The 15,983-nt window shown below is 38.1% G+C and overlaps 1 protein-coding gene across 6 annotated transcripts in view; it reads right to left on the bottom strand.

Moving 5' to 3' along the window:
- The window catches only part of APC (APC regulator of WNT signaling pathway), a 74,974-nt gene that overhangs the window by 54,176 nt on the left and 4,815 nt on the right, over positions 1–15,983 (bottom strand). For 3 of the 6 annotated variants that reach the window (XM_083351471.1, XM_083351474.1, XM_083351469.1), the window contains exon 3: positions 66–218. In XM_083351471.1, coding sequence (XP_083207597.1) covers positions 66–200 — 135 coding nt within the window. In that variant the 5' untranslated portion in view covers positions 201–218. Of the gene's footprint in view, positions 1–65; positions 219–10,191; positions 11,040–15,983 lie in introns of those variants that run through there. The other 3 variants (XM_083351472.1, XM_083351473.1, XM_083351470.1) reach the window with 3 other exon arrangements.

The following is a 15,983-nucleotide window of genomic DNA, read 5'->3' on the forward strand; positions in this document are numbered from 1 at the left end:
TCACAGAACTATGCAATCCGAAGCACAATCCCAAAAATGCTTTTAAAGTAAAATTATTTCCATACCTTCATATTAGATGCTTCAGTTTCCAATTTTGTAAGATGGTTTGAATTATCTTCCAGTTCTTGTCGAAGATTTGAGTTCTCCATTTTTAATGCCTCTACTTGTTTTAACAACTGATCATATGACACTGCAGCCATTCTGGGCTACCCCAGGACCTGAAGCAAATAGAGAATAAACATTTGATTTCATTTGCTCCAAGAAACATATCATGAATTATTTTTAAAACAGAACATTACTTCCCACCTAAATAATTTATCATTGCAGTTTTTATATATTGTAAAAATGTCTTGGAACTTCAAGTAATTCCCTATTTAAGTACAAAGTACAGAGCAGATCTGCTTACTTTCAGCCCAGAGTTGGCTGAAAGATAGACAGCTATATACTGTAACTGTTTTAAATAGATAAATAAAATAAACTTTTGAATGCCTTTACTTCAGACAATAACATTTAAGACAATAAATGTTATCACAATATCACAATATTCAGTAATGAGAAGTTTCCAATCCAAATTTTAGTATACAGCATGCATTTCCATATAGACAAGTAGTATGTCTGAATTCATTTTCAAAATAATTCAGAACCAATAAATATGCTGTAATAAATAGATAAGCCCCTTAATTTAATGTACTAAATTTAAAGCACACTCAATTCATCACTGTGGAAAAAGGAATGAAAGTGAAATATTAAAGTTCAAAGTGAGCTGAGTTTGCAAGAGACACAAAAAATAAAAAGAGTACCTTAAAAATAAAAGGAAAGTCACGAGAAGATTGTAGGTTCAGTGTGAGAAAACAGTATGAATTGACAAACGAGAAGACAAAACTTCTGAACTCCTATTTTATGCATATCTTTTTTCAAAACAGAAATAATGCCCTACTTGGTCATTCTTCCACTGAGAGAACAAAAATGTTTTAGGATGGGCAAAGAGACGTGTAACAGACCTGCCACTAATTCAGCACTGTTGTAAATTTGAACAGTTGCTGAACAAATGTTCAGATCAAGGTCCTAATCGCTAGGTCTCAGGGTACAGAAGGAACTAAAAGAAGCAATCATAGGAACACTTTTAGTGATCTCTGAGAACTCCTGTGGTACTGATGAGGTCACAGAAGTCTGACAGAAGGCGAATGTCATCCCAATCTTCACAAAAGGGAAGAAAGAAGAGAAAGGAAACTACAGACTTGTCAGCTTGATATTTATGCTGGACAAGATTTTTTAAATGATGATCAAACAGTATGTTTATAAAGACTTGGATTAGCTGTGCTGCAAGTAGTAGTAGTTAGAATGGGTTTGTTATAAAGAAACTGTGCCTAACTAATCTAATTTTTATCTGTGGAAGTGATAAACTTAGTAGGTCAGAATAACGATGTAGACATGGTGTGTCTGGATTTCAGTAAAGCTTTTGATAGAACACTTCATTATATTTGCATTAAAATTATTGTATAACATAGCCTAGAGCTGACTCAGGAATTCTGGGAGTTGAAGTCCATGAGCATAAAAGAGCCGAGGTTGCCTACCCCTGGCCTAGATGATACTACTGTTAAGACTCAAGAGTTGATTAAATAACTGTATTCAAAGAGTTCTCATAAATGGTTCTAACTTCAACTTGAAAAGAAATATTGGGGGAAAAATGCCCTGGGCCTCTATTTTAGACCATACACTGTTTAACATAAAAATATATTTATAAAGTTTGCAGACAATTGGGAAGGGTGGCTAACGTTTACATAAAAGACAGATTCAAAACAATCAAGATAGACTTGAGCAGTAGGCTGAAATGAACAATTTAACTGATAAAATGCAAAATTCTGATTAAAAAATGTACAGGAAAACTATAAGGCACAATTATAAGATGGGTAAGGCTTGGCTTACATGACCACAAATCAAATGTGAGTTAGCAGTGTAATGCAACTGCTAAAAAGGCAAATCCTATCTTGGGATGCATCCCCAGGAATACAGAATCCAGATCATGGAAAGTAACTGTGACTGTGACCAGGCCTCGCTTGTGGAGTACTGTCTCCAGCTCTGAGCACCATACTTCATAAATGACAATGATAATTTGAAGTAAGAGGCTGAGAGGTCTGGAAACTAAATCCTATAAGGCAGTGGTCCCCAACCTTTCCGGCTCCATGGATCGGCACTGGCAAGGGTGGCAGGGGAGAAGGTATGGGTTCATGCACATAACTTAATCCCACATGTGCGCAAATGAAACTTTGTGTGGTCATCTGCCCCTTGAGAAGCTCGGTTCCCAACGGGCTGCAGCCTGGAGGTTGGAGACCCCTGCTATATGGAATGGTTAAAAGATCTAGATATGTTTATCTTATAGAAAAGATGGCTGACAGCAGTCATATATAAAGGGCTGTCTCACAATACAAAGAGTAGTATTTACTTTGATACCCCAGATAGGCACTTCCCCTAAACTTACTTCAATTTATGAAGTCAAAATTACAAAGGAGAAGGCACAGGTTAGATATCAAGTGGAACAGGCTATTGTATGACATTGTAAGTTCTCCCTTGCTGAAGGTCTTCAAAGAGAGACTGAATGGATGGATATCTGTCATAGTTGTTCTAGTCTAGTGGATCCTGTACTGACTAGGAGTTAGATTAGAATAGATGGTCTCTAAGGTCCATTTGATTTTTTTAAAAAAAATGAATATGCTTTTAGGTGGCTACAGAAAGGATAGTAGGCAATACTTTCACCAGTATGCCTGATGGCAATTACTTATATATATATATTAGGTGACTAACATTCCATTTGAGAATGTTACTTGAATACAACAGACAAAATATTTTCTTACTTTTCTCTAAAAAGAGGAAATAAAATAGAAAGCAGAGAATGCACTTAAATGAAATATATTAAAATGTGGGTAATACCCTAATTCTAAAACAGTAGGTATTCAGCTATGAATGAGCAACAGAGTATTTTGGAAAAAGAATATGGCTAAGTAATTTCCTTATTCCAAGGACTGAATCAGTTGCTTCATGACGGTCAGGAAGTATGCACGTGTATACAAATATTCCATTCATAGCAGGGACATATAAGATGACTGGAGGAAAGCTTAATTCAGAAATGAACTATGAACAGTGAGTAAAAAAAATAAATGAATCTTCCTTGCTAATTAGTTTGCTCCCATATTCATTCATTTTATTGGCCTAAATAAGGTACATATGCGTACGCGTGTGCATATCTTTGTGTGTATGTATAAGTTCAGAGAACTTCAATAATAGCACATGCTATTTAACTTGATGCAATTAACACCAATTTATTTATGTTTATATTTTTAATAGCCATGCATATTCTGGCAACTTGTTTTTCCATTTGGATGCTGATTAAATAGAAGACCAGCAAGAAATAACAGAATTAAGGACTAGTCTAGGAATTATTTTAAAAAATCCCCAAAGAAGGAATAGCAAATCACTTGCATAATATTTCCAGGAAAAACTACACAAACATATTCATGAAGCCACTAGGAGCTAAACTCAAACTGAAGAAAAAATTACTTTCCATTCTATTTGGAATGTGCTTTGTAATTCCTCATTCAAAGATGAAGTGTGGCCCTCATCCTATGCAGTTATAGAAATCTGCTTTATATATAAATGCAAAATGCCTAGTAACTCCTGAGATTATTATTTACAGTATCCTTGACCACTGGCTATAGATAAAACCTATGACAGGTAGTCCTTGACTTATGACGGTCACTTAGTGACTGCTTGACCCAGTTTACCTCTGACCTAGTTTCAAAGTTAAGGCTGCTGAAGCGCCCCCGTGGTCATTCACCCTTACAACTGACTGCAGAGCTACTGCTGTAAGACTCCATCTATTTCCCACACCCCCAGCCGGGTCCCTGTAGACTTTGGGCCTGCTTCCCACTCCACCAGGTACCATACATTCCTCCTCATCCAGGCTTATCACTGACTGCTCACTTAATTTGCTTCAGCTTTGCTCCCTCTTCCCCCCAATAGTTTTTAGTCTTCTTTTGTAGCCTAGGCACACTAGAAGCCAGGGGGAGAAATGAAGCTGCCTCCTCCCCCCTGCTCCACTTAACCACTGCATTGGAAAAAGAGGGATGGGAGTAATTCATTGGAGCGATCATGTGGGTGCTTCACTTAATAGCCATCACAATTTGCAACAGAATGGGCAGGCTCATTACAGTCATAGGTCAAGGACTACCTGTAAATTTGATGTCTAGCTTCCATCCCATCAATTCCTATTTTTGTACTTGGTACAGAAATTGAAAACTTAGGCAATTTTATTATTTATATTTTTAAATCCATTTTAATAATGATGTTCAGGGGGGGGGAAAAACTGTCCCCTGAATTCTTAGAAATCAGATTTACTCCTTCAAAACAATTTAATATGTCCCAAAATAGATCAGGTTTTAATGAATGCTTAGAAGATAGTAAATTTTGGGGAAATATTATTAGGTAAAACTTATATACTTCATTTTCCCCAAAAGTTAAATTAACTAATAGACAAAAATTTTCAATGCATTTTCAAGCTGAAATTTTGCGTATTAGAAGATGACTACACAACCTGAAACCTACTTAGTAAACATTTGCATCAAGAAATGAATATAAATATATTGTAAATATGCAGATTGCATGCACAGTATCATTGTACTGAGAGACTAATTAATGTCATTACTAAAAGCCAACATGGGTTTGTCAAAAACAGATCATGCCAGATAAATCTTATTGCATTCTTTGACCAAGTGACAAAATTAGTGGATCAGAGAAATGCTGCAGATATAATTTACTTGGACTTCAGTAAGGCATTTGATAAAGTAGATTACAACCTTCTACTTGATAAGATAGAAAAATGTGGGTTAGACAGAATCACCACCAGATGGATTCGTAGCTGGCTGACCAGCTGTACTCAGCGTGTGGTCCTCAATGGAACCGCATCTACATGGAGGGAGGTATGTAGTGGGGTGCCTGTTCTGGGCCCAGTGCTCTTCAACATCTTCATCAATGATTTGGACGAAGGGATAAATGGGAAACTCATCAAATTTGCAGACAACACCAAGCTGGCAGGGATAGCCAACACTCCAGAAGATAGGCTTAACATACAGGAGGATCTGGACAGACTTGAACACTGGGCACTATCTAACAAAATGAAATTCAGTGATGAAAAAAGTAAGGTTCTACATTTAGGCAAGAAAAACCAAATGTACAGGTATAGGGGATACCTTGCTCAATAGTAGTAATTGTGAGAGGGATCTCGGAGTCCTAGTGGACAATCACTTAAATATGAGCCAGCAGTGTGCTGCAGCTGCCAAAAAAGCCAACACAGTGCTAGGCTGCATTAACAGAGGAATAGAATCAAGATCAAGTGAAGTACTAATACCACTTTAAAATGCTTTGGTAAGGCCACACTTGGAATACTGCATCCAGTTTTGGTCACCACAATGTAAAAAAGATGTTGAGACTCTAGAAAGAGTACAGAGAAGAGCAACAAAGATGATTAGGGGATTGGAGACTAAAACATATAAGGAACGGCTGCTGGAATTGGGTATGTCTAGTTCAGGGGTCAGCAACCTGAAACAGTGAAAGAGCCACTCGGAACCAGTTCCCTCACAAAAGGAAAAACTGGGAGCCACAAAAAATGTGTGCACATGCACGTACATGTGCACATGTGCAGAACAGGGTTTGACTGAAGAGTGGAGACAAGGTGAGATATGCACCTACCTTGCATATTTGAATTGATTGGTTGAACTTTTTTAATCCCACTTTTTTTTTGGACTGCACATGGCAGAGGACTGGGAGCCGCAGGAGACTGCTGAAAGAGCCGCATGCGGCTCCAGAGCCGCGGGTTGCAGACCTGTGGTCTAGTTTAATGAAGAGAAGGACGAGGGGGGACATGATAGCAGTGTTCCAATATCTCAGGGGCTGCCACAAAGAAGAGGGAGTCAAGCTATTCTCCAAAGCACCCAAAGGAAGGACAAGAAGCAATGGATGGAAACTAATCAAGGAAAGAAGCAACCTAGAACTAAGGAGAAACTTCCTGACAGTTAGAACAATTAACCAGTGGAACAACCTGCCTCCAGAAGTGGTGAATGCTCCAACACTGGAGGTTTTTAAGAAGAGACTGGACAGCCATTTGTCCGAAATGGTATAGGGTTTCCTGCCTGGGCAGGGGGTTGGACTAGATGACCTCCAAGGTCCCTTCCAACTTTATTATTATGTTTCGAGAGGTTTGTCCACATTTTTTCACATTGAATGCAATTCTTTATTTTAGTAAAGTGATGGTTACAGTTGAAAGGAGGATTAAGGATTTATACTCTTCTTATCAAGAGTGGAAAAGGTAGATAATGAAGTGCTGATTACTAAAGTAATAATTTGGCAGGAAGTAAAGTAATGCAGGACTAGATGAAAGAAAAATTCTAGCTGGAAAAATGAATGTTGTAAAGAGCTTACATAGCATCCTGGCTTCCACTGAAAAATTTCAAGGAAGCTAGAGGAGTGAAATAGAATGAAGTTAGTACAGAGCTACCATCCAGCTTATTTATCTCTTTTAGACAGCTTCAAGCGCAGCCTTACATTAAGAATACTACAAGAATCTTTTTTTTTGTAAATCGGATTAGCATATTGGCTCTGCCCAAGATTGCAGAGACTCTAAATGTTACATACAATTGGTAAAAAATTAGCTAATCATTCTGACTCATAAAAAATTCCAATATTCTGCATCTATTCAAATAGAAAAAAAAGAAACACAGTCAATCTAGTTCTTGTAAGTGCTTATCAGCATAATTTCTGATTTGCCTGGATTCAGTTTCAGGCTATTTCTCTTATTCAATATAAGTTCAAAACAGTAGTTCTGCATTTCAAATGTTCTTTTGCTTAATGACCCTATCTGGGGCAGGATTTTCCACCATTAAGCATTGTCTAAGCGTCACCTAAGGTTAAGTGAAATATTACGTTACCACGCCACTTAACGAGGGCAATTTCAGCAGTCCCAGTTGCGGGTTCTTAAGCCAAGACTCATTAGGCAAAAGCTTCATGCTTCTCCTGCCATATCATTCCTGCCTCTGCTTCAGCTGCTACCCACCTATCTTCCTTCCACCCCTACCTTGTCCTTTTGGTTACCCTGCGCTCTACCAACTTACCCTCAGTTGCCCCCTACCAACTATGACTATCTGCTTCCTCCTGCTCACAAGGTGCCACTGGGCTGGCCCTTTGCAAGACAGCTGCTGGCAGCACAAGACCTTTGCAAAGGGACAGGTAGCGAGCCATTCCAGCAGCAGGTGGAGGAAGATGGTGAAAGTCTACTGGGGGAGACAGAAGGCAAGGTAGCAGAGGGCAGGATGGGTATAAGGGCAGAGATGGGGGAGCAGAAAGGCAGGAGGGAGGGCAGCTGAAGTGCACTAGGCAGCTGTGACTGCTGAGTGCTCCAATTTTGATCAAATGACCATGGGGTCGCTGCAACAGCAATATCTCCAAGAACAAACGATAAGTACCACTCATTCAGCACCACTGTAACTTTGAAAAGTCACTGAACAAAGCTGTATGATGCAGTTTACAAACTTTGGTAACAAAAATTTGAATCATCACCAGAAACTGATACTCAGCTACACATCAACATTGACTCTTCCAAATAATTTAAATATTCAGTAGTATTCTATTTAAATATTGTATGTAATATTTTAATATTAAATAATATTATTAAATATTAAAGAGCATTTACTATAACTGAACAGCGCTAATACTGACTCTTGTGGAGCACCCTTCAATACCTTATATACCTTCTCTGTTTAGACACCCCCCCCAAAAAAGGTACCAAACTTTCAACGAAAACAATTAAAATGAATTAGGACCATTATCAAAATCCAATGAAATGATCTGCTAAAATCAAGACCATAATTATCAGTCATATAATGGCCATTATGTTTGAAAAGAAATGCTCAGACACCAGTCTTATAACATAAAGATCATCTCTTTAAGACCGTGGTCTCCAACCTTTCTGGCTTTGCGGACTGATGGGAGAGGGGATGGTTCTGTGCAAGTGGCAGGCGAGCACGCAGCTACATTTGCACAAGTGGCAGGCACACATGCCTGTCACTCACAAAAATGGAGCTGAACGCACTTGCCTGCTGCTTCCGTGGCCCAGTTCTGAAAGGGCCACAGCCTGTTAACTGGGCTGCAGCCCTTTCAGAACCGGGTCACGGAAGCGGCAGGCAAGGGCCTTCACCGGGCTGCGGCCCTGGGGTTGGGGACACATTCACAATTCAGGCCATCAACTGGAAGTGTCAGTTCGCTTTTACCATCCAGGAAGGATAAGAAGCCATATTCTATATAGTAACTTCCCAAAATAAGAAAAATCTTAAAGGTAAGTCAATATGGGTAGGATAATTAAAAAGAGCCTTGGTGGAGCAGTGGGCTAATGCCTCCTTAAGTAACACCAGCTGCCTGCAATTAGTGCAGGTTCGAGTCCCACCAGGCTCAAGGTTGACAGCCTTCCATCCTTCCGAGGTAGGTAAAATGAGGACCCAGATTGTTGGGGGCAATAAGCTGACTTTGTAATAATGCCGCTTGGGGGCCCCCGAAAGCCCTAATAAGCAGGCATATACATAGAATGAAGGCTATTGCTAACTTAACTTGCGCTCCCACAGGGAGGGCCTTCTTAGGGTACCGCCGGTGAAGGATTGCTGGCGGGTGACTCCCAGAGAGAGGGCCTTCTCTGTGGGTGCGCCTGCCCTTTGGAACTAACTGATGTTACCTAGTTTGGGTAATGAAATATCTGCAAGAAAACAACCAAGCTCAGAGAGCACCAAGGACCCCTCATTTCAACCTGAGCTATAAATATTCTCCTTTATTGGTAGATTATTTTCCCTTTATCTTCTGCTACTATTAAGTGCCATAGTTATTACTTGTTATCCTTTTGGGACTACTACCAATTTATATAGTAATATGTTTAAGTCTGAATGATTAAAATTACATATACTAAAATACATTTTATACAAAAGTATTCATACAATATTTTTATATAGATATCAAGTGCAAACCTCTACACGTTAAGCAACAAAAAAATAGCGTTGAGTTCAATGGAACTTCAGTACCAGATGATATATATAGCATTGTTATTTAGTTCTGTTCAATAAAAATTATTTAAATGGCAGGTTATATTTTATACCCTTTGCTATAATTATTAAAATCATAACTAATTATCTTGAAATAACATCTTAATTTACCCACTTTCTAAAAACAAATTAGATGTGATTCAAGATTAAAGACCAGTTGAAATCAATGGGATTCCATTTATTCATGACTGAAGCCTCCATGGGTTTCAACTGGCCTGCCCTAACTATAGTTAAGTCTTCCTCCCCATTTTTTAAAAATAAGGAATATTGGTGGATATAACTAAAATTAGACAATTTTCATGAATGCAATTAATGTTCCAACAAAAACAGGAAAATAAAAGCATACACATGTAGAAAAAAAATAGCATTTCTAAATTTAGGATAACGAGTTTTAAAAAATAATCTGGGCTAACCCCCTCCTCCCACAAAAGCAGCAAATTTCTTCTAAAATGCTATCTGCTGCTTATGTTACCAAATATTATTCTCAATTTATCCATTTACTTTAAAATCATTGCTTTACTTTACTATTTATAAATCTACTGATACTGAAAAATCCTTCATTTTTCATCCATACTGAAATACCTAAGTCTAGGATGACCTAATTATTACATTAAAAGAACCATATGACAAGAAAAGAAAAAAGAAAAACACCTCATTTGCTATTTATTATTAATATTATCCAAGACTGAATAACTCTGAGTCTTGTTGATGATGAATATAATTCAGATAGCTTCGGCTGGGTGGATGATCAAAGAAAATGAGAAACCCAATATACAGCTTTATTTTCTATTTCAGCAATTGCTTTTTTTTCCAGGTGGCAGCTGCTTTATTACATTCCTGATTGCAGCAGTGCAGGAAACATTCTCGTCTCTAGGTAGCTTTTTCTTTTTAAGTAAGGAAGGAAAAACTGCTGCAGTAAACCGCAGAAGTGCCACTTATACATCGTGTCAGTAACAAAGGCATATGATTTTGCACCATTTTCAGTACAGAATCTTCCTGGCTTCCCAATGTCAAAGTAAATATTTCAAAGCTAAAATAATTCAGTTTCTATAATACTTGCCTCATCTTCCCCCTACAGCCTCTATTTTGTAGGGCTGTTACGATTCACATCAAGGCATCTCCTATGTGGCTTTGTGTCTTTCTCTCTGGCTGCTGCTTCTGTGACAGGAGGGGAGAGGGGGAGGAGGAGGAGGAGGAGGAGAACCAGAGGATTTCAATGGACTCAGTTCTCATTCCTCTAAGCAATGAATCCGTTTCATTCTTTGTTGCCCTTTTTCCGTCTCCTAAGATACCATTTTCCCATTTTCTATGTCAAACCTTTAAAACAATCTTTTGTTCCCGATAAAGACATCTTATTTTTTTCAACTGCCTTCTAAGTGCACCATTACCACCTTCTTCCAGCCTGTCAAAAACAGGGATTATAATGCTAAGAATCTATCTCTCGTATATTTCTCTACAAGTCAAAATGAGGAGATGGGTAAAAACAACCAGGCTGCCCTCTCTATTATTTGTCAATACAAATGCATGGATCAGCCCATTGCCACAGATACAAATGCTAATTTCTATTAAGAGTACAATGCCAATGTACACCTACCCCATCTCCGATGCTGACTGCACCTCCATTCAGTCTACAATATCCAGTAGCCTCCTGTATTCAATGACTGCGCTACAGTTAGAGCACTACAGCCACATTCCAATCACGTGGGTGCCCAGCCCAGTTCAGCCAATGGCCTGCTTGCTTCGGAGAATGTAACAGACTATGGTTCATACCCAACGCTTCCTTTTCCTACTCACCCTGACTTGCTGCCTGGACAATCTACACAGAGAGGGGAGGGGTAACTTGTCAACAAGAACAGGAAAGGACACAACCTTTACAGAGCAAAGAAAACAAAATAAAATGGAGTCAGGGAAAAACTAACAGCTGGACTTGGGGGGGAAAAACGTATCCAAAACAGAATTCTTTTATCCTATTTAGCTGAAGGATTTATCTCTGCACCGAGATGGAATTTTTCAAAAGTAATATTTGTATGTTAATGGCAATTGATAATGAACTCAAATTGTTACTATGGAAAAGAATTAACTCCTTTGATTACAGGGAGAGCCACTTCAGATCTGTTTTCTATTACTAAACCTGACAGTCATTTAATCCATTTACATTTAAATTACAGGATCCTGCTTTAGGATAGTTTGCTAACAAAAATTGCTTTCATTTCCTATTTATACAATCAGGTTCCTGTAATAATGGTAATTAATTTAAAACAGTTTAAAACACAACATAGTTTTTAAAGTAACATTGTCTATACTTTACAAAGTTATTTTTAGTTTGCTATAATTTATAACAAAGTCTTCCTCAAGTAGACTATGGAGACATCCATCTAATTTTTTTGGCAACAATATGGAATTAGTTTATCACTGCTCTTTTTATGTTTTTATTATTATGGTTGGTTGCACAGTCAGCCAGATGTTTAGACTGGACTTGGCACTTTTGACCATGTATTGAGTCCTTCCTAACAACCTGGGTTAGGCAGATGCTGTTGTTTAAAAATATTAAAGGTACCATCGCAGGATGTAAACTATTATAAGTAAAGCTGCCTTTTGCAATTGGCTGGTGATTTTGTCAATGCCAATGGTGTTCATGTGGTGCTCCAGATGTTTTGGACTAGCACCCAAGGTACCTATTCTATTGGTAATAACTCTTTTTTTGCCACAGTCATTCTACTTCCATTTGCAGGTTTTTTGTGATTTTCTACAGTTATTTCTCTTCTATTCTGCTGTCTCCAGATATTGCCACATCCATTATCCAGACTTTCTCATCCTTTCTTATCAACAATTGTTATGTCTGGAGTGTTGTGTAGCAGATACTACACTCATCTGCTTATCTGTCACTGCCAAATTTAAAGTCCAGAACATTTTTATTTTTATTACTCCATTTATGGTTCCACCAGTTCAGGCTTTCAGCCAAGTGATATTTCTTGCAGATATTCCAATAAATCATTTCATTATTTATAATTAGTTTGTGCAATCTTCTTGCAGCAGCTAAGTACATGGTCCATTGTTTCTTCAGCTTCTTTGCTATCTGTTGTTGTCTTTTCAATTGTAGCTTTATATGCATTTGTTCTTAAGGCTTGTTCTTATGAAGCCATAATTACCGTCTTTCACTATTTTTCTTCTCTTCCTATCTAGGGCTTCTACATCTGCTTGAGTCCAATTCACTATTCCAGCTTTATATCTAATGTTGGGATTACCCAGGTGTTAATTACTTTCATGGCATTTCTGCCACTGAGTTTTGACTTTAAGATTTTCTTCACTCTTATGATGTATTCATTACTAACCTTCTTGACTACAGCGTGCTTGATGTTGTCAGCTTGAAGGATGTCAGGTGTTCATAATGATCATCTTCATCCATATTCTTGATCATCCGGATTTCTTCAGTTTCCAATATTTTTCCCCTGCTGATAGTGTAGGTGGCATATTTGTCCAGTCCAAACTTCACTGTAATATCTTGGGTGAATATAAGGCAGTGTTGAGCAATGATTCTATTTCAGATGGTAGTTTTCCATACAGTTTCAGATTGTCCATGTAAAGAAGATCACCTGGCAGATGTTTTTGATGTTTGATAACCATAGTCTGACTTGTTCAGTACTATTGAAATCAATGCAATGACATACAGTAGTGGTCATGGTGAGCCTACGTGAAAGATTCCTCTCTCAATGTTAACCTGTATTGGTTTATCACCAACTAGAAACTGTCTTCCACTGTACTACTGAATTTTGCACAAAGCTTCATATGTTTTTACTGATTCTTATTATTTCTAGGCACTTAATTATCCAGTAATGTGAAAAGGGAGCCAAAGGGACATAGGGAAGCCTTCTAGTAATCACAGTCTAAGCTACATTAAAGTTGATCTTCCTTTTCTAAGAGTTTTCTCAAATCATCTTGTTAATTAGGAACTGATCTTTTGTCCTGCTGCTGTTTGGATAGTTTCCTTACTGGTCAGATGGAAAGAGTTTATTTTCAATTAGATGCATCAACTATCAAACGAGTTAATAACCTGAAAGTTACAGGTAAGCAAATAATCAACCTGTAGTTGCCTAGTGGTGCCCCTTTTGTTGGCTCTTTCATTATCAGGTAGGTTTTGCCAGATGTTAACCAATCTTCAATTTCACCTCCTTGCAGTATTTGTTAAACTGCTTGGCAATGAGTGGGTGCAGATCAGTTAAATAAATGCAGTTCATCTTCACCTGGTGCTGACCAGTTCTTAATTTTCCTTGCCCTTTTCTCCACCATTTCTGTTGCTATTACAAGTTCTTCCATCTCAGCTTCCCCCCCCCCCTTTTTCCCCTCCTTTATCCAAACTGTGTTCACGTTGTACTTCTTTGGGTTGTCTCATAGCTGCCCTCAGATATACGTATCTACCGTATTCTGTATAAGGTGTTGGCTGGTTCATTCCATTCCATTGATAGATTAGTAGAAATATTTAACTGAAATTGGAAATGCTGTCTACTGTAGTGAGCAATTCACGCTTCGTACCTGCTGATTTTCTTGGCTATGGCTGTTATTTTCTCCTTTATTATTTCCAGTGCTTCCTTGATCCTGTCTCTAGGTGATATTTCTTAATCAGGTGTAACTTGGTCTTGTTCTTCAGCTTTTTTGGCCTTCACTTCTATTCTAGCTTGCTTGCATTCAATGTTGCATCATATTATTCTCAAACCTGATCATCCATTCTGATATTTGTCTTTTTTTCTTCTTTGTGCATTTTGCATCTAAGATATTCAGTTATAGCAGCAACTAAGCTGTCCATCAGTTGATCTGTTTCTTGCAGTGTGGTGATGCTTATATAGTATTGGCATCTTTTAATACTGAAGCTTTTTTGTAATAAAATTTCAATTCTGGCAACTTTATTCTGTTTTTTTTCCTGCAGTTCTAGGTGCTCAGTTATTCTTCATTTCATATTCTTCTTTTCCAATTAGAGTACTTTGTCGCTTCTGAGGAGAAGGTAGAGGAAGGGAAGGTTGGTTTGCAAATGAAAATAGTTCAATTGTGAGGCAAGTTTTATTATCAACTCTCCCCTGGCTTGTTTCTACTGTCTAAATTACTTTCAGCAAAGCTTTGATTTCTTTGCCCTGGACAGACATTTGCAGTTCTTCCAATTCTACTTCTGTGAATACTTTATTTCATATTATAAATTAGTAATGATCTATTAATCTCTGTCCTATTATTTCTGATTCTGGATCTTTTTCTTTCCAGAACTGGTGCATTCTTTTCAAATATCCTCTTCTCTTTGAACTTGATTTGCAATAGCAAATTATTATTTCTTTGTTTGGGGTCTTTGAATATTTGCCATGGGCAAGCAACTTTTCTTCCAGTAGTTCTGCAGCTGGCCCTGACTGCTTAGCCAAAGTCCTGAGTCCTGTAGCCAGTTGTCACCAACAGTCCAGAAACTCAAACACCAAGTGTGGTCCTTGTTGACCTGGGAGATAACTGATCTGATAGAGGGTTTGTAATTTTCATCTCACCAAATTGTTTATGGGGGGGATGCTCTTCGTCTGCTTTTATGTTGAGACATGTCCTGTATGGTTGAACCTCTGGCATAGCTCTCGTCTTCCTCAGGACATGCAAGCTCCACATGCACATAAAAATACTGTCTCACTGAGGGCTTATTATGATGGTTGGTCACACAGTCGGCCAGATGTTTAGACTTAACCTGGCAATTTTATCAACCTATTTAGTCCTTCCCAAGGATTTGGGATAAGCAGATGCTGTTTGATGTTGTTAAACGTATTGTTACAGGATCTTAATCTTTCTATATTTTGCAACGAGTGAACAATTTTTCTTCCAGCAGTTCTGCACCTGCTGGCCTTGTTTGCTTAGCCAATAGTTCTGAGTCCTGTAACTCACTTTCTAACAGATGTCCAGGAACTCAAACACCTAGCATGGTCCTTTTTGACCTGGCCGCAACTGGTCCAGTATGGGTTCCTATAAATTATATATCATCATATTGTTGATGGCAGAGGCTGACTCCTCTAATGAGACAGTTTAGTATGGCTGAACCTCTGCCATATTTCTCCTCTTTCTCAGAGCACATAAGCCCCACAACCACATCAAGGTAGTCCCTCACATTGGGGGATTATTATATGTGGGTAGTCTATTGTTAGTAGCAGCTAAAAATATAGGGTGTTCTAAGGGCATTGTGAACTAAGAAAGTTTGTGAATCGCTGCACTATATTGTTTAGAACTTAGAAAAGCAAATAAAATAAAACAATGCTTTAAAATAAACATTTTTAAAATATACACTCATTTCTTTAATAATGAAATCAAACCCAGCTTTTTTCTATTAACGTTTGAGATCACTGAAATTGAACCAAAAAATACTGATTTTCAACCTCACATTTTTGTCTATGGAACAATAAGAAAACTAGGCACAATAATCCTCACCAATGTTGCAATGAAGCATTAGACCATCATATAAAAAACTGTCAATTCCAGCTCCACCTACCCCAGTTAAATCACTGAGCCACAGATCATTCTATCACCCTCTGTGATAAGACACACAAAAGTCCTGAGCAATATCCAACTTCCTACTTTGTTAAACTAAGGTCATCAATACCATCTGAAATCAAATGCTACAGATTCCCCTTAACCAGTAGTTCCTAACCTTTTCTATACCCCGCACCCCTAGAACACTATTATCGCACCCCCTACAAAAGTTCAAAATAACGGCAATGAATTATGCATATACACTATAATTTTGAAAACCCAAGTTTTTGCACCCCCTGGAATATCATCTTGCAACCCTAGTTGGGAACCCCTGCCCTTAACCCTTCCTTCCCCATACTGGCCCATAAATATATC

This window comes from Vipera ursinii, assembly GCF_947247035.1.
Source record: "Vipera ursinii genome assembly, chromosome: 2".
Lineage (NCBI taxonomy): Eukaryota > Metazoa > Chordata > Lepidosauria > Squamata > Viperidae > Vipera > Vipera ursinii.